Source organism: Diabrotica virgifera, chromosome 3, assembly GCF_917563875.1.
Source record: "Diabrotica virgifera virgifera chromosome 3, PGI_DIABVI_V3a".
Classification (NCBI taxonomy): Eukaryota; Metazoa; Arthropoda; class Insecta; order Coleoptera; family Chrysomelidae; genus Diabrotica; species Diabrotica virgifera.
Window position 1 is genome coordinate 245,171,359 of NC_065445.1, and position 23,431 is coordinate 245,194,789.

Sequence of the window (23,431 nt, forward strand, 5' to 3'; positions counted from 1 at the left end):
CATCGAAATTAATGAATTGTCACTGTCAAAACACCTCACAAGTCATAAGTCAACATAAAAATAAAAAGAAGAACTTAATGTTTTGACAGTGGCGTAACAAAATGAGAATATAAATAAATATTAAAAGAAAAGCTATTAAAGAAAAATAAACAATAGTTTTTCTTTACATGTATATCTAATTTAGATAAGACATTTTAAGGAAATTGCACTAAGGAAGGGGTTTTCGGTCTTCTAGGGAAACAACCACATTTTTTACAACTATTTTTGAAATTATTCATTTTTTAATCAATCTAGTCTCCATTTAGTTCAATATACTTTGCCCAATGTTTCTTAGATATTCGTCACCTACTTTCCTTTTATTTTTTTTTTGTTCTTGTAACAAGGTTTCTTCGATTGAGCTGAAAAATGTGCCACACTTTTTAGTCTCAGCTATCTACAGACTTTAGTGGTCCATCACCTGTTACTCATACTATATGACATCATTATAGTCATATTGCGAATCTTTACCAATTTCCGCTACTGTTTTCGGTCGCACATCGACTTATCATCTTCAGTCGATGTACTTAAACATATAAAACTGCAACTTTTGTTTGAGTGTTGTTTAACATACAGAGTGAGTTTTATGTATGGAAACACTCAATTATCTCGAAAACGGCTTGGACGAATTTTATATATTTTGGTAGGTAGGGATTTTCTAATACGGCCGATATTATAGTGCTAATTACATTGTTGTCGTATTTTCCGTTTTTCTGGAAATCTAATGAACTTTCTTATTTCAAATGGAACACCCTGTATATTTTTTACGTTTTGAAGTCCTTAAAAGATACTGATTATTTTTATGTTTTATTCCCTATACCTAAATGCCATAATTTCGAAGTTATTGCTACATTTATTTAAAAAAAAAATGTAACAAACTATACAAATCAATTTTTTTGGAACGGGTAAACACTATTTTAGGTTGTTTGGATCCTTGGGAACAAAAAAGATCTCTTGTAATTTTTCTCTGAAATTAATCGTTTCTGAGTTATAAACAATTTAAAACTGAAAAAAATAGAATAATGACGATATTCAAGGTTCAAGAACACAAATTAACAATGTTATTTTTGAAACTGCGAAGTACCCAAATTCAAGCTCAAGGCTTATTTTATCAGTTACCGATAAGTAATTTGAGATTGTTTCATTTTAAAACATTGTTTTTTAGTTGTTAATGCCCGTCCTCTCATATGAACTTCATTAAAAATTAAAAAGCAATATTATACAATAAAAGGAGGCAAAAAATTTTATGGCAAGCTATTAGAAAAAGAGTTGGGCTTGAATTTAGGTACTTTAGAATTTTAAAAATTATATTTTTTACTTGTGTTCTTGGACCTTGAATATCGTCATTATTCAATTTTTTTCAGTTTTAAATTGTTTATAACTCGGAAACGATTAATTTCAGAGAAAAATTACAAAAGATCTTTTTTATTCCCAATGATCCAAACAACCTAAAATAGTGTTTACCCGGGCCAAAAATATTGATTTTTATAATTTGTTAAAAATTTTTTTTAAATAAATGTAGCAATAACTCCGAAATTATGGCATTTAGGTATAGGGAATATAACATAAAAAATAATCAGTATTTCTTAAGGACTTCAAAGCGCAAAAAATATACAGGATGTTCCATTTGAAATAAGAAAGTTAATTAGATTTCCAGAAAAACGGAAAATATGACAACAATGTAATTAGCACTATAATATCGGCCGCATTAGAAAACCCCTACCTACCAAAATATATAAAAATCTTCCAAGCCATTTTCGAGATAATTGAGTGTTTCCATACATAAAACTCACTCTGTATTATAACCACATTATTTTTCCTTTAATTACTCCAACTTGAAATTATGCTAAATAAGGTCTGTAAAAGTCAATATTAATTCACTTGTTATCTATGAATGAAAAAACTAACCCGTCGATTAATAAGTCCCAGACCTATCTGGTAAAAAACATTTTTTTGCAAAAATTATTCTTTATTCTTACCACTAAAGTCCAATTGCTTGTTTCGTTTATTCTTCTTTTTAAGAACTTTATGTTTAACGTATTTTTAATTATCACAGTTCGACAAGCGGCAGCTCGAGCAAATAAACGGAACAAATGGTCGACGTCAGACACTGAAGAATCGATCAAAAGCGACGGTTCTGATTTCGAAATGTCAGAGGCGGAAAGCGAAATATCCGAAGAACATTCCGATTCCAACGTCAGTAGTGATTTCAATCCATTCCAGTCGGGCAGCGACTCAGATGACGATCCTTGGAATAGAAAGAAGAAGGGAAAGAAGCAGAAAAAACCCCCGAAAAAGAAGATTTCTGCTCAGGATAAGCTGTCGTTGATGTTGAGTAGGAAGACTAGTAAAGGTTCGTATTGAATTTATTTTTAATGATCAAATAGGCTGACTGCCATGAGTACCAAATGTGGTACACAGTTAACCTGTCATTTATGCTGCAGCTCTTTTAGATCATGTTGACCCATGAGGCCATGACGATTTTTATTTTTTAGTTTTTTAAGTTTACCTTGCATAACAAGTCCCTTGCACCGAGTAACAAATTTGGCTCAATATTTGAGTTTATCTTCTGGATTGAGTACATGTTACTCACATGACACTTTGACAATGCAGGGAAAAAGAGGCTGTCAGTCTTTTTGTTTTTTTTTTTAATGTAAAAGCATTCCTTAGTATGTTAGAAATACTGTCCTAACATTTTATTAAGATATTGGAAATAGAAACGAAGTTATAGTTATATTTATAACTCGTTTGTATACAACAACGTGCGCGACTGCTGACCTGTGCAGTTGTAATTCCACAGTTGGGTTCTAAAACTTATAAAGCGAGCCCTTGTTTCATATTATTGAAATTTATTGAAAATTATTATTTTGAAAATCGGAAAAAATTTCTAGATCTGGTGGTCATTTAAAATGGCAGTTGAAATAAGGGGGCGCATCGAAATAAATATATGTAATATTAAAAAACAATTTAGAGGAAATCAGTTTACTGCAGAAAAAAATTCTGAATTACACAGTTCCTTGTCAAAAAAAATTTAAAAGTAGTGATGAATTGCGTGTACCTTATAGGAATAAAAATTTGAGAAATAACAATCAGTTGGTCGGAAAATATCGACGAAGCTAGTATTGCTCAAGCCAATAGAAGGAGCAGTCAAACATCAAAAGACGGCAGAATTGTAAAAAAGCTTTGACTGCCCATTTACAACTTTTACTGGACTGTGAGAGTAGGGGTCGACAAGACAAGAATTCTTGTCTTGACAACAACTTCTTGTCTTGTCTTGAGAAAAAATCAAGAAATTTAAAAAAATCTTGTCTTGACGTTTTCTTGATATCTTATATCTTGTCTTCGTTCAAGAAATTTCAAGATCTTGAAATTTCTTGATTACCCGGTAGGGTGATTCGACTGCGACCTTTTTATTGCATTGCGTGCTAACACGGCCTCCACTGCCACTGGGGGAGTCCATGATCTGCATTTGTTTCCTGACGAACCCAAAATTGATGTGTAGTTGCATGCTTACAATAAGCATTTTGTATATTTCGCACATATTCTAAGCTTAGCTGTCCAGGATTTCATAAAAATTGCTAAGCCAAATCGAAACAGTTTAGACATCGAAAAGGATTTTGATTATTTGGGGGATGAGATTGAAGTAGAAAATGCTATAAATGCTACTACTACTTTAGATTTTAACTCTCCTGTAAGTAAAATTAAATACCTTGTAAGAAAAAGCAAAAACTCAGAGCAAATGCAACTTAAATAGTGCTTGCGAGGCCATAAATTGTAAGATGACTATGCCAGAACTAGATGTGCCTACAGTATGGCATTCAACTTTCGAGATGCTAACATGGTGCTTAAGTGGAAAAAATGCTTAAAACTATGTTTTTTTATGACAACCAAAATCTAAATAATTGGAAAATGTTAGATAAAGAATAGTTCTGATCAGTAAATTTTGTCAGTATCTGAGAAGGTTTAAAACAAATTTCTTCAATTCTCGAAGCGTAAAAATTTTGCACACTCCCATTGGTGGTAATTGGAGTAAATTTACTTTTGTACAATTGGAAATATGGGCTCATGAACTTAATAATAAAATTAAGACGCTACCGATGAGCAATTAATTTACTGCATTCAAGCTGCGAGAGATAAAATACTGAAACAAAACTAATTGGACATTATACTGTATTGTTGTTATTTTGAATTCTCGCCATAAAGTAGAGGCATTTTCCTCTTCATCTTGGAAAAAGCTTCTTTAATCAGAGGCAGTACAAAAAGTTGAATAAATATTTAAAGCTAACTACTTTAATAGAATCCAATACTAGAGCCAGTACTTAGTCTGAAAAAAGAAGATAACGAATGATTTAGATATTACTTACCTATTTAAGAAAGCTGATAATGATAACTTACAATATTGGAAGTATGAAATTGAAAAATTCTTAAATGAGCCTAGGTCAGAAGATTCTGAGAATATACATACTTGATTGGTGGAGAAGACACGAAAATATCTACCCATCATTATCGAAAATGGCCAAGAATTTTCTCGGAACGCCAGCAAAATGTGTACCTGCTAAAAGGCTATTTTCAAGAGCAACTTTAGCAATAACAAAGCCAAGAAATCAGCTAGGTATTGACTCCATAAGAAGTGTTATCTGCCATAATTAATGGCTTATCAATTCCGGTTTAAAAATGGGCTAAATTTGTTATTTAAAATAAAATCTAGTTTTTATGATTAGGTAGTCAAGATATTTCAAGATTTCTTGTTTTCTTGACAAGAAATCTTGGTATTGACATAAAATTTCTTGTCTTGTCTTGAAATCTAAAATTACTTCTTGTCTTGATCTTGTCTTGAAATCAAGACAAGATCTTAAAATTTTCAAGAAGTTGGCGACCCCTATGTGAGAGTATCCAAAAGTCACAAATGACCGTTTTATTAAAAACAAGAATGTGTGTGTACTTTGTACGCACGTAAGAAGTTATACTTCTACTACATATTATGTGATTTTTAAGACTATACCAAAAATTTAAAAAAATAAAAGAATAAAACGCACACAAACACATTGAAAAATGCCACAAAGAAAAAATGATCTCTGGACGATAATAATTGTTGGCAAAAATTTTAAATACGCATTTGCTGAAAAAAAAATTATATAACAAATATACTTACAATCATAATATGCATAAAAAAATAAAAAAATAAAACTTGCATCGGGAATTGAACCCTTGAATTTCGTGCCGCTTTGACTCGTAATCGAAGCGTAGACTCACTCGTCCAATCGCACATTATTTATCATGTGGAAAAACATGGTAACTGAACGTTTTACTGTTTGACAATTGTTTTGAAAATTATGTAGTTTAAATTTTGTGGAAGAAAATATAAAAATATAACAAAACAGTAAGAAAACAATATATTAGATGAAGATTGGTAGAACTTTTGTTGGTAATCAAATTAAGTATGTAAATCAAAGCATTACATACCTACTAGATAAATAAATCTACGCCAAAAAATCATAATTTAAAAATAAAAATCGAACCTAATTTGGGATTTCTCTCTAAAATCCGCATTCTTGAGAAAATAAATGTATGTATTTCAACCTAATCCAAATGTATAATTACAATATGATTATAATAAAAACTAGGTACTTACCAAATTAGAATGAGTTTTCCTTGTCCAAAATAGTCCAAAAGTCCAAAAATATAGGTATATGAAAACTATTTAAAAAGGCAGTATAACTATTAACTAACTTTTGTTTGTTGTTTCTTTTCACACAAATTTTAAAACGCGACAACCACAAATAATCTAACTACAGCTGTGCCACAGCCACCATATTGAATAATTTTTGACATGTCATTTGAACATCCAATCAGAACAAAGTTATAATGCGCATGCGCCCGGTCGCTAGGTTTTCCCATATAAAAATTTACCCTCTATCGCCGGTAAAGAAGTATAACTTCAAAAAAACAAATATGACCATTTTTATTCGATTAAAGTAAAAACACTTTAAAGGCGTTTTTCTTGAAATCGCATTTTTCATTTCAAAACTTGGAAACGTTTTTCTCAAAATCTACTGCACCAATCTCAGTAAAGCCGGATTTATGTCAGGACGGGACGTGTACGACACGGGCAGGTGAACAATAGGCGGCGCACGTCCCTGTTGTCGCTCCGTTCCGTTGTGCTATAAACTAGCCAATATCTTTCATATCACACGATTCTTCAACATGACCAGGGCCTCTATTTTTGACCCTTCGCTTCGTTATCGAACGTATTCGTTTCGTATCTGTTTATAGTCTAGTAAAATAAAATTACACTACATGTAAATCAAAATGTAAATTCGTACAGGTTGAAACAAATTTTATATCAAAGTTTAGGTGGGTACAAAAGATATTTTCAAGAAAGTATCCAAATCATACAAGGGGATCATTGTTTAAATAATTAAAAAGGGGTCATTTTTGCAAAAAAATTACTTTTTTAACTGCTGAGGTCATTCAATTACTAATGAATATCTATGAGATTTTTTTCTGCAAAGTTGAAGAGTAAGTCTTTCACATAAGACTTACTAAATTAAATTTGACCCCCTATTTATTTAAATAATTGTATATAAAACTTTAAAAACAAATTTGCAAAAAAATATTTTTAGCGTTTTAAATAAGCACTATAAAATATCTTGTTTTAGACACTAATTTGTGCTATGTTATCAGTATTAAGCAAAAAAAAATTGGTTCAAAAATATATAATATTTTTTGAGATATTGAATTTGTTTATTAAATGTTACTCTATTTTCTATTGCAAAAACGCGGTTGTTGCCAAAGAAATATTCACCTGTACTAAATCTTATTATTTTTATTTTAATGTATATTTTCGATAAATGTATTGATAAATTCAAATTTCAATTAAACTTCCCCTAAAATGGCATTTGAAAATTATTCAAATTTGTTTATAATTTGTTTTTTTAATAACGTCGCGGGGATTAAATATTTTGAAATGCTGTTTAGATGATTGGGTTCCTGGGAATTTTTCACTAATTAACAAATTTTTTTGTCTTTTTTTCCTCTTCTTTTCTTTTTCTTGGAGTTATATTATTACGGGCCATTTTAGGGTTAAGTTTCATTAAGAATGTCGAATCTCTAAGTTGTAGATTCTAGACATAAAAATATTAAGATTGGTCTAAAATCACTTAAATAAAATGTGACTACTTACTGTGTTACAGGGTGTTTTATTTAAAAATTTAAAATTTTTTTTACCAATTACTTTCAAACTATTTGACGTATCCTTATCATGCTTGGCAGAAAGTGTGTGTACTATACAGTCTACTAAATTGTGATAAATAAAAGTTTTTAGCTACTACCAGAGGCGTACGACAGGGGAAAGTTAATGGTTGACCCTTCCCAAATTCTACGCCACTGAGGTAATTACTATTTTAGCGAAATTTTTCGATTCTCCAATACTTTCTATGTAAATAATATACTCTTTACTGGTAACGATTAAGTCATTAGTTTTCGAGATATTGGACGTTAAAAATGAAACGGCATAGTTATTTTAATTCATTCATTCATTCATTTTAAACTTCCAATATCTCTCAAACTGATGACTTGATCAATACCAATAAAGTTATTTACATACAAAGTATTGGAGAATCGAAAAATTTCGCTAAAATAGTAATTCACTCAGTGGCGTAGAATTTTGGAAGGGTCAATCATTCACTATCCCCTGTCGTACGCCTCTGGCACTAGCTAGAAACGTTTATTAATCACAATTTAGTAGGGTGTATAATAGCCACACTTTCTGCCAAGTATGATAAGGATACGTCAAATAGTTTTAAAGTACTTGGTAACAATAATTTTTAAATTTTTAAATAAAACACCCTGTAACTCAGTAAGTAGCCACATTTTATTTAAGAGATTTTAGTTAAATCTTAATATTTTTAGGTCTAGAATCTACAACTCAGAGATTCGACATTCTTAATAAAATTTAACCCTAAGCCAAGCCGCACACCAAAGAAACATGAAACGAAAAACATGAAACATGAAACGAAAAACATGTTTCATGAAACTAAAACACTGCTAAACAAATCTCAAAGTCCGCCTACCAATGAAACGAGTGTGATTCATGCTCATGACACATTTTTATTTTCGGAGAGTTTCATAAATGGCCGGACGTATATTTGTTTAGCAGTGGTTTATTTTCATGAAACGTAATTTACGTTTCATGTTTCTTTGATGTCGGTCGGGCTAAAAGGGCCTGTAGTAATGTAACTCCAAGAAAAAAAAAAGAAGAAGAAAAAACAACAAAAAAATTTTGTTAATTAGTAGAAAATTCCCAGGAACCCAATTACCGAAACGACATTTCAAAATACTTAATCCCCGCGACGTTATTAAAAAAACAAATTATAAACAAATTTGAATAATTTTCAAATGCCATTTTAGGGGGGAGTTTAATTGAAATGTGAATTTATCAATACATTTATCGAAAATATACATAAAAATAAAAATAATAACATCTTAAGCAGGTGAATATTTCTTTGTCAACAACCGCGTTTTTGCAATTTAAAATATAGTAACATTTACCAAACAAATTCAATATCTCAAAAAATGTTAAGTATTTTTCGACCAATTTTTTTTTGCTTAATACTGATAACATAGAGCAACTTAGTTTGTAAAATAAGATATTTTATATTGCTTATTTAAAACGCTAAAAATAATCTTTTGAAAATTTGTTTTTAAAGTTTTATATACAATTATTTAAATAAATAGGGGGTCAAATTTAATTTAGTAAGTCTTATGTGAAATATTTACCCTTCAACTTTGCAGAAAAAAATTCCATAGACCTTCATTAAAAAGTGAATTACCTTAGCAGTTAAAAAAGTATTTTTTTGCAAAAAATGACCCCTTTTTATTTATTTAAACAATGATCCCCTTGTATGATTTGGATACTTTCTTGAAAATATCTTTTGTACCCACCTAAACTTTGATATAAAATTTGTTTTAACCTGTACGAATTTACATTTTGACTTTTTTTTATTTTATTAGGCTATTAGTATACGAAGCGAATACGTTCGATAATGAAGCGATAGGTCAAAAATCGAGGCCCAGCAAGACAACTATGCCGTCCACGTCCCGTTCTAAGATAAATCAGCCTTAGACCAAATTTTTGTTGATAGTTATATTTATTTATTTTATTGCGATACTTTTTACAGCTAACAAACCAAACGGGAGCGGTTTCCCGCCCGTAGCCCCACCGATGGACGCCATCGAACGCGCCTGTAGCATGAAAGAAGAATTACTGACAGCTATCGAGAAGTTGGGAGAAAAACTGCCGCCTAATACATTGGATCAGCTCATAGACGAACTGGGAGGTCCGGAAAACGTCGCCGAGATGACTGGTCGTAAAGGACGAGTAGTGTCGACAGAAGATGGCGGAATTCAGTATGAGAGTAGGTCAGAAAATGATGTTCCTTTAGAAACATTAAATCTGACAGAAAAACAAAGGTTCATGGATGGCGAGAAGGATGTGGCTATTATTTCAGAAGCTGCATCAAGTGGTGAGTATATAAACAAACCCGCAATATTTTTAAAGACATTGAGTTAACTTTGATAAGTATATTTGTGCTTTTTTAATTTTCTCTTTGATTTCTGCATTTTCATCAATTTAGCTCATGTCGAAAGTTGAAGTTGGTCTACAGGGTGATTGATTAGTAGGGTAAAGCTCAATAGCTCCGCTATAGTAATAGATAGCAATAAAAGTTAATAAAAAAATTTTAGCCACGTTTGAGCTTCACAATACAAAATTAGTTAGAATGTTACAGGGTGTTCGATAATACAGTGGCAGGCCTAACTTATGTTTTTTTTTTAAATGGAACACCCTATATTTTATTTTATATTCGAAATCCTGTTAACTTCTTCATCACAAAAATATAAAGGTTTGTAATGTTATACAGGGTATTTACAAAGTTGTAACCAATTTTGTATGAAAATCATAACAAGTTCAACTCCCTGTATAAATAAAAAATAGTCACAATAGCAATGGTTTATTAATGCCATATTTTTTTTATTTATTATCAAAATTTTTAAGAATTATTGATATTGCTAATTTTCTTTATATCAAATACAGGGTGAGTCAAAACGCAAGTACATTACTTTCTGAGTAATGTTAAATGGAACACCCTGTATTTTATATCATTATTGAAAAGTAACATTAACGAACTTTAATTTTTATATAAGATTCCCTATGCCCAAATTTATTAGTTTTCGAGATATTTTCATTTTTCCGAGAAAATTATTTAGGTGTTTAAATTTATCTAAATTTTAAGTAAGCCATGACTGAATTGACAATTGAAGATTACCGATTATCAATCCGGTAATAAATGTAACACTGTAGCAAATAAAGAAATAAAAAAATTTATTAGTAATACATTTTACAAACAAAAACACAACCATTACATGCAACATTTTTGAAACAATTAAAAACTATCTTTTTATGTAATTGCAACAAATAAACAAAGAAAATTAGTAATACATTTTACAAAAAAACACACAAACACAAAATACAATATTTTGTGAAGACAATTAAACACTACTTTTGTATGTAAATGTAACAATGTAACAAATAAAGAACGAAACATAATTTATCAGTAATACATTTTGCAAAAAAACATGTTTGAAAAAATTAGAAGCTACTATCCGAAAAGTCAGTGCTGGCGCGTGACCTTGAGCGAAAATACACAGCGTCAAATGCAGAATACGAGAAGGTCAGCCGCCACCTCTCGCTTGTCGCTCTGTACTTTTAATAAAATATTTTTAATATTTAATTACATAAGGTGTTCAAAATTATCTCCTAACACATTTATTGTATGTACTCCTTAAAACGATCATTGAATGAGCTGCTTACTCTACGGAGCATTTGTAAATTAACACATCGAAATACACTTTGTATTCTATTTTTCATCTCATCCCTTGTTGTTGGAGGTATTTTATAAACTTCATTATTAACGTAACCCCAAAAAAATCAGTCCAGTTTATTAAATTCTGATGATTTTGGTGGCCACGCTACTGGTCCATTGAAAATGAAAATATCTCGAAAACTAATAAATTTAGACATAGGGAATGTTATCTAAAAATTAAAAGTACGGTAATGGTACTTTTCAATAGTGATATAAAATACAGGGTGTTCCATTTAAAATTACTGAGAAAATAATGTACTTGCGTTTTGACTCACCCTGTATTTGATATAAAGAAAATTAGCAATATCGACCATTCTTGAAAATTTTGACAATACGTTAAAAAATATGGCATTAATAAACCATTGTTGTTTTGCTTATTTTTATTTATTCGCGGTGTGCAAGTACTTGGAAGGGAATTGAGAAACGATCGTGCGCGAATAGCGGAGAAATATTGAAACTTTCTTAAATAATTCATATTGTCAATTGAAATTGTCAAATTGACGTACATTTCATATCTACTGTCATTGAAGAAGAAAAATTATATGTTGCTCCACAATATTGACATGATATGCAATTATTATATAAAGGTAAATTAAATTAATTGTATTTTGCTTGCCGTACTGCATTTTAATAACTAATTTTATTTACTACATACAATTGTTTACGTTTTAATAACATAACCTGAATCTGATTTTTTCTTATTATTTTTTTGTACTATGGCCTTGACAATTATTCAGTAACCAGGACTAATACAATTGAATATAATTGGCCAATATAATTAAAAGTGCGAATAAAGTTGCAGAGCGTAGAAATAGGTGTCGTTTTGCCGAACTTGCACGGTCCCAATACAGGGAGTTGAACTTGTTACGATTTTCATATAAAATTGGTTATACCTTTGTAAATACCCTGTATAACATAACAAACCTTTATATTTTTGTGATGGAGAAGTTATAGTCCTGTCGCCAGGGGGTTACAACGGCCTTCTTAATTCAGATGGACTTACCCAAGTTTTTTATGTATTTTGGCCCGTAGAACACGAATTTTTTGGGTAACAGTTCATCCGGATGTCGATAAGGTTGTCATAAACAAAGAAGTTGAGGAATTACATAACAGGGATTTCTCGCAAAACAAAACATTTTTTTGTATTTTGTGGGTCATTCTAACCAAAAAATGTTTATACAAGTTTTTTCGTAGGATGCATAGTTTTCGAGATAAACGCGGTTGAACTTTCAAAAAATCGAAAAATTGGAATTTTTGAACCCGAATAACCTTTGAATAAAAAATAAAATAGCAATTCTGCTTACCGCCTTTAAAAGTTTGAGTCAAATTATATCTGTTTTGAATATTTGCATTGCTAAAAATTTATTTTTTGATTGTTAAAAAAAGCTATAAACACATAGTGCTTCCCGTGCCTAATACATGCGTTTTAATGCATGCTACGTAGAAATAGTCCCGCTTGCACTTTTACCTCTTCTACCTACTCGTTCGATTTTAAATGAGAAATCATTGAAAACATCACTCAAGCACTAGGTGTTTATAGCTTTTTTTAACAATAAAATAATAAATTTTTAGCAATACAAATAATTAAATCCGATATAATTTGACTTGAACTTTCAAATGCGGTAAGCAGAATTGCTATTTTATTTTTTAATCAAAAGTTATTCGGGTTCAAAAATTGCAATTTTTCGATTTTTTGAAAGTTCAACCGCGTTTATCTCGAAAACTATGCATCCTACGAAAAAATTTGTAGGAACATTTTTTGGTTAGAATGGCCCAAAAAATACAAAAAAATGTTTTGTTTTGCGAGAAATCTCTGTTATGTGATTCCTCAACTTCTTGGTTTATAACAATCTTATCGACATGCGGATCAACTGTTATCCAAAAAAATCGTGTTCTACAGGTCAAAATACATAAAAAAAACTTGGGTAAGTCCATCTGAATACAGGAGGCCGTTGTACCCCCCCTGGCGACAGGACTATTAACAGGATTTCGAATTTAAAATAAAATATAGGGTGTTCCATTTAAAAAACATAAGTTTGGTCTGCCACTGTGTTATCGAACACCCTGTAACATTCTAACTAATTTTGTAATATGAAGCTCAAAGGTGGCTACAATTTTTGTTATTAACTTTTATTGCTATCTATTACTATAGCGGAGCTATTGAGCTAATCAATTACCCTAAATATTAGTAAGTTTTATTACATTTGAAAGGCTTTTGCGGTTAGTACAATACAATCTATAGGTAAAATTAATATTGCTCCAAAAATTGATTTTAAACTTACTTAATTTTCTAAGTGTATTTTCTAAGTGTTTCTGACTTCCTCTCTGAAGTCTTATCAGTGCGCCCAAGGTCTCAGTCTCTTCAGCCCCCAGATCATTTCACTAGTGGACTGTATATCAGATCGCTCTTTCATATCCGCCTCGAAGGACCAGTGTATAAATTCGTTTATTACTTCACTGTTCACTGCATTGCTCCTGTTTATTGTCTGGGAAGCTTCATTTATACTGTCGATGATAACGTGGTTCACTGAAGAGGCGTTTGGATGGGAGTCGGAATAAGATCCATGTTGAATTTGGGCGCTTTTCATACAATTGTTGGTTTATGTAAAGAGTGAGGGGTTTATAGTTAGGATATAACTTAATTAAGTTAATACTTAAAAATATTAATTTTGTGATCTGTGTGATGATGAAGAAGCCAGCTAAAAGAGGTTACCAACTGTAAAGTGAAGAAAAACCTACATAAGCCAAAATGAGACACTAGATCGAGAAATTTCCCACGGGATACAGGCTGGTTGGTTTAACAGGGTACTCTGTGATCGAAAAGTCGGGGGGGGGGGGGGGGGGAAGACCTGAAAGGAAAGGTATACTCTTCTCTTCTTTGTGTGCCGTGGTTGTTTTCAAGCGTTGACTATCGTCGTGTTAACAAGCGGATGAAATGTTTCTCGGTAAGCAGCTATATGAAACAATCCCTCGATCGTTCCACCTGTCCATTGTCTAATGTTACGCAGCCAGGACAATAATTTTTTTTCGTCCAACTTAGCGTTTTCCTTCGATTTTGGCCTGAATAATTAATCAACCGGAGTAAGCGATATTTAGGTCCTCTATGGTTAGGCTTACCATAATTACAAAGAGCCAAACCTGGACCCAGAAGAGGAAGAGTCTCATTTTCGTTTTGATTTTCGTTTAATTTGTGTTTTTCACTTTGGCACTCCATTTCTCAGGAGTAACTACATATTATAATTTTGGAAGAAGCCTTTTGCCAATAACACTTCATCAATAATTATTTGGGTTTTCGATTAAAGCTTTTTCATTTTATTTTTTTATAAGCTAATTTTTCAAGCCGATCCACTCAAAATTTTCGGCTCCGTTGAAGCTCTTTTTCCACGATTCTAAATACGAAATGCATCGCTCATAAAAAGCGTGAACGTCACTCATTAAGTTTTCGACATTTTTTAGGAAATTTCTCAATTTATTTAAGAGTTGTTTAGCTGCTTGAGGAAGAAATTTGTTTTCCATCCTGTTTTGAAGATTAGTTTTTAACTTTGTCAACTCCATACCTACATCTGTTGAGCTAGTATTTTAAAAAGTGGTCCAATTTCTGTTGTGAAGAACTGTCGCAATGTTAGAGGGCAGTGGGCAGTAAGAAAATAAGATTTCAGGCCTTCGTATAGCTGCAGGATTCTTTCCACAGCTGTTAATAAAAACAGAAATCCTGTATTTCCATATTTCACTAATTTTTTGTACTCGATGTCAGCTGCATGTTGGATTGTATTATGAACGATGTGTGCGCTGCAACCAATGCCTTTTATGTTAACCTTCCTTGAGCCTGGAATAGACGAAATCGTGTAATTTTACAGAGATGCCTTTCTCAGGTGCTTAACAACTATGGGTGCCAATTTAACATAATGTCTGTATGATATATCTGTTGAAATGCTAAAAAAATTGCATTCTTTTAGCTCGTTGTGTAATTCTTTCGTTGTGATCGTGATCTCTTTCCATCATTATCATTGCGATCACTCCCGCGATAATTGCTTCGCACTTGGTATGCACAGACCCGAATTTGGGCTCAAACAGCTTTGATATTAATTTAAAGCAATTGTTTTTAAAATTATATATGCAAATAGCTTCTTTAGCAGCAATGGAAAGTTTCTTTTTTGCGAGTTCGGCATTTTTGAAAAACGATGGCAGAAGAGTTTGGGGAGAGAGAATGGCACTTGCGCTGGTCTTGTGTTTCGAGCACTTTAGATGGTCCTTGACCAATGACCGGGGTGTCGGTGTTGTTCAAGTTTGACCGGGACGCTAATGCAAACCGGCCGGGACGTCGGGGCAGGGATCTCAAACCGGAACCGTCCTGGTCAAACCGGAACGTAATCGGTAAATCTATGGTCATATAATGAAAGGTATACTACAGTATGTTAAGTTCTGCGTTGGTGTATGGCGGTGAAGTGTGGCAAAATATTGTTACAAAACTGACTAAACTTTTCTATGATCTTTTAGGCACTAATGTTTAATTTTAGTTGACTTCATTTATTTTTAATAACTTACAACTAAACAAATGAAAAACACTGAATTTATATCTTTTATTTTACAAACTACGATATCTAATTTATGTATTACACCAAATCTGTTCTTGCTCTCATGATCATTTTTCAGTGCGTCACAGTTTTTCGATTTCTCTCTTATGCATTAAGTTTGATGAGACGGAAAAGCGGTAGCTCCGTGATTAAACACAAAAATAATGCAGCATTACAATGGTTATATACATAAGATGTCTATTCCTAACCTACGTTTGATTCGTTGATATTTAGAATGCGCGTTTTTTCTAGCCAATCAAATACACATATTACGAACATTTGACGAAAACTTCGTCCATTTTGTCCATTTTTTAGAAGTGTCAAAGAGTCAAGTGACTGTTATTATTCAGGTCAGTATTTTGTGTACCTGTCATTTTGAAATTTCGAATTCGACTTCCCTTGTGTTTCACAACGTTTTTGTGCATTATTTTGTGTTTTGGTTTAGAATTTAGTTTGTTAAAAGTTAGTTTTGTATTTTGGTTTAGAATTTAATTCGTTAGAAGTTAGTTTATACTCCACGTCTTTATGCAAGAAAAATATCCATAGTAAGGAGACGTAACTCATGGCTGAAGAACCTTAGGAAATGGTTTGGATGTAATAACAATGAATTATTTAGAGCCGCGGTTTCAGAAATAAAGATCGCTCTGATGATTATCAACTTTTGAAGCGGAGACAGCACCTAGAGAAGAAGATAAAAACACAGTTTATGGATAGTTTTGTGTCATTTTTTAATGTTTCCATATTTATAAATTTAATTACCAATATTGTTTACTTTTTAATTTTATTCCCCTTTATAAAAAATACCTACATGTTAACATATTGTGTAAAAATCAAATCTACTAAATTACTAATTAGTTTAATTCCACAAGCTTTTCACCTATGGCTAAGTACGATTCTGACATCTGTCAGATTCGTCAATAATTACATGAAATAAGTCTCGACACACCCAATACAGTATATGACGTCATAATTAATGACGCACTGAAAAATGATCATGAGAACAAGATACTAATTTATCTAATTAGAAATTCAAAAATATTCCGCGCCCGTTACATATCAAAGTACACCGACGATTTCAAATTCACAACTAAACTCTAATTCCAAAAATGTCTATTTATATAGTTATGTACAATTAGTCTACTGATTTCCAGAAACATCGAAAGGTAAATATTATTTACAGAGCAATAAAAAAAGGTTCATCGATGGCATTCTAGAAGCGCCGAACAAGTTTCTATTTGTCTCGTCTGCAGATAGGGTCTGACAGTTTGACGACAGAAGCTTCCGGAACGAAATAGACCTGGATGTGAGCGGCCTATAAATAATGTCACAATATTATGGAGGATGGAGGGGACAATTTAATTATTTTCTTTAAATTATCAAATTTTTAATATTTTGTACATCGATTTCATGAATTTTCATTGTTGAAAAGTTCTCTATAATTAATATCAATATTTATTTTTTTAAATAGGTATTTCACTTCAGAGTGACAGGCGAGTTAAGAATCAAAGACGGAGGGTACACATCACATTAGAATTACCTTGGTCTGCCGATAGGGCTATTCAGCAATTCGGAAGAACTCACAGGAGTAATCAAGTTAATGCTCCTGAATACCAATTCCTTATTTCTGATCTTGCCGGAGAACGAAGATTCGCATCTATTGTCGCAAAAAGGTAAGCAAACAAGTATTTTACATTCAGATGTTTAATTTGATTTATTATCAAACAAAATCGTAGTTGAGATAGGCTATGTAATAAACCTTCCTTCGTTTATATGTATGATTCACTCCCACACACGAAATTTAAACCAAATTTTCTCAAGTGCCATCTCCGCGATGGAGTTCGGCAATCATCATAGCTATTCTGACTTTGTAGGCGACTGCTCAGAAAAATTCATTTGATGTTCATCCATAGCATTCTCTCAGGTTGCGTATCCATTATATTCTATGTCTCTCTATTTTTTTCTTTCCTTGGATCTTTCTCTGTGTAATCAGAGACTACTATTGAAATAAAAAATTTTAGTAGTTCCAAAATGACACAAAATCTAGGCATCGGATAAAAAAGTTTATTTGAAGAAAGTGTATTTTTTGTTCTTCTTAATGGCGGTACAGGCTCGTTTTTTAATATTGTATTTAATTACAGAGTAATTTCCACATATTAATATATTTTTAAAATTGGGCTCTGTACCGCCATTCTTTATTATATTACGAATACGTGTGCCAAATATCTCGAAAAAATATTCAAAATTACAGCCGCAATCTTGGAACGCGTTTTCGCTACCTGTTGATCGCTACTGTTTCCTCTTAAGTCTACCTTTGCAAATAAGAGGTGGGGGTGAGTGGGAACCTTCTTATGAAAAAATAGCTGTAAGTCCGGTTCTGCTAAATCGAATTTTGCATACTTGGTCTTGTTGAAAACAGCTCTTTTTCGTCAATGTATGTGTCTTATTTTCGAAATAGCCTAATAAGTAGTATGCAAGCTAGGAGGCGTTACTTAATTATTATCAGAAATCTAGTTTTCTTTGAAAAATATTAAATACAAGTATGCATTTTTAATCATGCATTACAAAATTAGACCAAATTACCAACATAATACTGAAAACCGCATGTCGATACCTTTTTTCTATCTCGAGATATCTTAAGAAATGTGTAAATTTTAAACATAACTGTTACTGTCACCGGTAAACGAGGTTAAGGAAAAGTAGTGGGCTATGGAAAAAACAAATAAACATCTTCCAGATGTAAACGTATATAATTAATTAAAACAACAATAAGGCAAACAACAATATAAAATATAACAAAAAAATAAAAGCAACTACTTACTTAGTCTTAGTGACTGCCTATATGTTTAAATTGTTGCCCATCATTTTCGATGCAAGCATTTACTCTTTCAAGAGCAGATTGAATAGCAACAGATTTAACTGTTTTAGACTTTTTATTTATGGGGACGGATTAAAGATCTTGTTTTTGCCGCTAGGCCCACTACTCGAGAAAATATTATCTAGAACTAGAATCTAGAGAATACGAAACGCCATTTAAAGCCTTGCGAAAGCAGAAATTGAGACTGCTGTTCAATCTACTCGTGAAAGAGTAAATTCTTGCATCGAAAATGATGGGCAAGAATTTGAACATTTAGGTCGTCACTAAGTAGTTGCTTTTATTTCTTTGTTATATTTTATATTGTTGTGTGTCTTATTGTTGTTTTAATTAATTATATATACGTTTACATCTGGAAAATGTTTCTTTGTTTTTTCCATAGCCCACTACTTTTCCTTAACCTTGTTTACCGGTGACAGTAACAGTTATGTTTAAAATTTACACATTTCTTATATCTCGAGATATAAAAAAGGTATCGACATGCGGTTTTCGGTATTATGTTGATAATTTGGTCTAATTTTGTAATACATGATTAAAAATGCATACTTGTATATTTTCCAAAGAAAACTAGATTTCTGAAAATAATTAAGTAACGCCTCCTAGCTTGCATACTACTTATTAGGCTATTTCGAAAATAAGACACATACATTGACGAAAAAGAACTGTTTTCAACAAGACCAAGTATGCAAAATTCGATTTAGCAGAACCGGACTTACAGCTATTTTTTCATAAGAAGGTTCCCACTCACCCCCACCTCTTATTTGCAAAGGTAGACTTAAACTTGTGAAATCAAATATGCGCAGAATTTTATGAAAAATGCGATGATTGGATTTCCAGTGCCCTTTCATTAGGTAAATTTTGTAAAATTTTGATTTTTTAATTTTTGATATTCAATTTCGCCCTCTAGCGGTGGACCTACAATTATGAAAATAATTTCCAAGCTTTTCCCGAGGCAACTTTTATTATACATATTTTTTTCTCAAAGTTGTACTATAAACGGTTCCTGAGATATGGCCGAGAGCCATTCTTATTGGGACACCCGGTACATATAATCTTTATCCCTTCTACCCTGAGGTGTAGGAATCTGTTTCTGTTGTTCCATGTTTCAATCCCCCTTCCTGTCTAACTCCTACATTTGTAGCAAATTTTTCTGATGTCATATTATATCTTATTACACATTTATTTGTTTCTTTATATAAACTTTGTATCGCCCTTATTAGTTTCTGATTTACATTTTTCTTTTTTAAACATTTACAAATTGTTGCCCTATTAACTTTATCAAATGCCTTTTCCATGTCCATAAAGGTAAATATATGGGTTTCTCCGCCATCCACTTCCTGCTAATAACTTCTTTCAAAGTGAATATAAATATGATCCTACGTACTTCTACCTTCTCTAAATCCACTTTGAGATTCTGTTAATGTTTGTTCTGTGATAAATTTCAATTTTTTCTCTATTATTTTCTCGTATATTTTTGTTATTCTGCTTAATAATGTTAGTCCCCTATAATTGTTACAATCTTTATCTCCTTTCTTGTGTATTGCCATTATTAGGCCCACTCTCCAATCTTCAGGCGTTATTTCTTCCCTCCATGCTTGTCTATATATATTTAACAATACTAGTTTTCCACTATTTTCCATATATTTTATCATTTCCGATGTTATATTATCTTTTCCTGGCGCTTTGCCGTTCTTTAGACTCATTATTGCTTCTTCTAACTCTTTTCTAGTTGCCTCTTCATTTAGTACCTCCTTTTCCATATTCCATTCTTCCTCTTCCATTTCATTATCTTGATTGCCTGCTTTCTGTTCTGTGTTTAGTAGATTCTTGAAGTATCCTTTCCATCTTTCCATTATTTCTTCCTCCTCTATCAGTATCTCCCCAATTTCGTTTTTTATTGCAGTTGTATTTATATCTACTTTTTCTTTTCTAAGATTTTTGAGAACTTTATAGAATAGCTTCTGATTTCCGTTATTATCGCTTTCCATTTTTTCTCCAAATTCTGATCAACTTGTCTGTTTCTCCCTCATTACCATTTGTTTTACTATGTGTCTCTGTTTCTTGTAACTTGTATAATTTGCTTCTGTTCTATTATTTAAATATTCTTTCCATATTTTCTTCTTTTTTCTTACTTGTTCTTTAATTTCATTCGTCCACCAAGATGTTTGTTTCTTATTGTTGTCTTTATTGTAAGTAAGTCCCACAGGCGTCCTTTGCTGCTTGTATTACAATATTTTTAAAGGTTTCCCATTTTGTTTGTAGCGGCCTCTGTATCATTTTTTCTTGATGTTTATTTATTTCTCGCGATACTATCTGTTGATATTTTTCTACTATCTCTTTATTTTTCAGTTTGTAAGTCCTTATTTTTATTTGTCCTTTTTTCTTTTCTTTGCATGTCTCTGATCTATTTTCTTCGCTTCTGCATTTAGCTATTAGCAAGTAATGGTCATTGTTCAACTCATAGCTTCTCTTAACTCTAGCATCCCTTACTGAGTTTGTATTATTTCTTTCTACCAATATATAGTCTATTATTGACTTTTCTCCTCTGCTCGATTTTTCTCTAGTAATCTTATGAATCTCTTCATGTTCAAAATAAGTATTTGTTACTATTAAATCATTGTTAATACAAAATTCCAGTAGTCTTTTCCCATTACTATTTCTTGTAATTTCACCGTGTTTTCGATTACTGCTCCATATACAGAGTTGGTATAAAGTATGGAACCAAGCAAATATCTTTGAAACGAAAAGAACAATATTTATGAAACTTTGCATGCAAGTACAGTGACGCAAAAGGCATCTAATGCCATATTTTTTGTTACTACTCCAATTCCGGTTTCACCGGAAATACCATTAACTTATTTACTTTAAATGGGACACCCTGTATATTTTTGCAGATTTTAAAAGAACTTGTTCGTCTTTTTTTCCGCTCGTCTTTTCTTCTTGCGGAAGTCTTTAGTAGTATTTCTTTACACGGTTTCAGTAGACAATGTTTTAATCAATCCCAGTGCTCGTCAATATCATTGGTGTCTATGTTCAGTTTGCTACAGTTCATAAATATGCAGTTCTTGTTGGAGGCATTCTTTTACCTTGAGTTCTTTAAGCTTGCTTCTGTCTATTGTAGAAATTCTTTGATGTCTTTTAATGTTTTTAAATGTGAGTGTAGTCCTCGCAACAAGTGGGTTGTGATCTGATGCCACGACTGCTCCGGGATATGCTTTCACGCCTTTAGCAGCATTACGGTATCTTTCATTTATCATAATGTAGTCTATCTGGTTCCTAACCAATTTCTCTGATGTATCTGTGGGCGATAGCTATGTATACAGTCGTCCGGTTGGTAGATTGAAAATGTGTTTGTAATAATCAAGTTCTGCTCTTGGCAAAATTGTAATAGACGGTTCCCTTCTCTCGTTGCGATTTCCCAGACCATCATTTTCTACACACTTTCCACTTTGCTTCTTTCCAATCTTTGTATTGAGATCACCTAGGACTATCGTGATTTCTTTAGGTTTCGCTATTTTCAGTGCCTCTTCGATATCTCGGTGAAATAATTCCGATTTAGTTTCATTAAGCTGAAACATTGTATACTGTGATAACATTGAAACAATATCTAACTTAGGTTCTTGTCCGTTTTTTTTAGGTTAGAAAGTTTAGGTGCTCTGACCCACGGCGACCGTCGAGCGACCGAAACGCGCGATCTCAGTCAATTCAACATCGACAACAAGTACGGTCGTTCCGCTTTGGAAGCGACCATGAAGGCCGTAATGGGTTACGAACAACCGGTAGTCCCGCCCCCACGAGACTACAAGGGCGACTTCTTCAAAGACATCGCCGCTGCGTTGATCGGCGTGGGGATGATTGTAAATAGCGAAAATATGCCGGGAGTGCTGTCCTTAGATAAGGATTATAATAATATGTCCAAGTTCCTTAACCGTATTTTGGGTATGCCTGTAGAATTGCAGAATAGGCTATTCAAGTGAGTACATTTTTACAACTCTTTCAAGTGAGTACATTTACATTGTTTCATTTTTATTGTAGGTATTTTACTGATACTCTTGCTGCTATCATCACATCAGCTAAAAAATCCGGCAGATTCGATCTAGGTAAGTAATAGTTACTTTGATGCACAGAGGGACGAAATGTTGAAAATGTGGCCAATAGTTCCGGAAAATAAGTTTTTATAGAGATTTTCGGCTACTAAGTCACAGTATTAAAAACAAACATCGTGTATTTAACACTCTCGTTGGCGCCTTTGAAGTTTTTGAAGTTTCGTTTTGTGGAGGCAGCCATCTTGTATACAGTGATGAGCGCGCTAATAACCGGCAAAATAGAGCAAAAGATGGAAAACATATTAAGTTGTGATATAAAAAGAAATGAAACTAGTGAAGGTGGGAGATTTGGCGATAAAAACATATACACTTGCATTATATTGATTATTTCTCACCTTTAGACGTATCAGACGAGTTTGGCAACTGCCACTGTGACAGTGACAGTTTTAGTTGACATACTCCTCTGATACGTCTAAAGGTGGGAAACAATAAATGTAATGTAAATTTGTACGTTTTTATCGCTAAATTTTCCAACTCTACTAGTTTCATTTCTTTTTTAATCTCACAACTTAATGTGTTTTCCATGTTTTGCGTTATTCTGCCGGTTATTAGGGCATTAGACGAACTATCAGAAAAATCTGATTGCGTCACACACTAATAAATTTAAATGGTGGACAGTTAATCGGTTTCTAACACTGTTTCGTAGAAGAAAGCATCTATTCACAGATGTAGGAAGATGCAATCATATCCTGAGGTTTGGCAAACTTCATTTTGATAAAGCTTTACAGAACTCAATTTTAGAAATTTGAGAAATAGCTTCAGTTCAGTATTACATTGTAAGTCGAATCAGTTCATGTTGCAATTCTGGTTTGACTTATTCACAATCTGCATTAAATGACATGCTAAATGTTATAATAAATGCTAAAAATATCCAGGACCTGTTCGATAACTTTAAAATGCTTCAAAATTCTTCATGAAGAC

The 23,431-nt window shown here is 32.3% G+C and overlaps 1 protein-coding gene across 7 annotated transcripts in view; it reads left to right on the plus strand.

Moving 5' to 3' along the window:
- LOC114328685 (protein strawberry notch) overlaps window positions 1–23,431 on the plus strand; it is a 140,708-nt gene that overhangs the window by 97,700 nt on the left and 19,577 nt on the right. For all 7 annotated transcript variants that reach the window (XR_007697319.1, XM_028277608.2, XM_028277609.2 and 4 more), the window contains 5 exons: window positions 2,093–2,389; window positions 9,216–9,560; window positions 17,001–17,202; window positions 22,042–22,377; window positions 22,440–22,504. Coding sequence is in view for 6 of the 7 variants with exons in the window: in XM_028277608.2 (XP_028133409.2) it covers window positions 2,093–2,389; window positions 9,216–9,560; window positions 17,001–17,202; window positions 22,042–22,377; window positions 22,440–22,504 (1,245 nt within the window). In the remaining variant the exon portion in view is untranslated. The remainder of the gene's footprint in view (window positions 1–2,092; window positions 2,390–9,215; window positions 9,561–17,000; window positions 17,203–22,041; window positions 22,378–22,439; window positions 22,505–23,431) is intronic.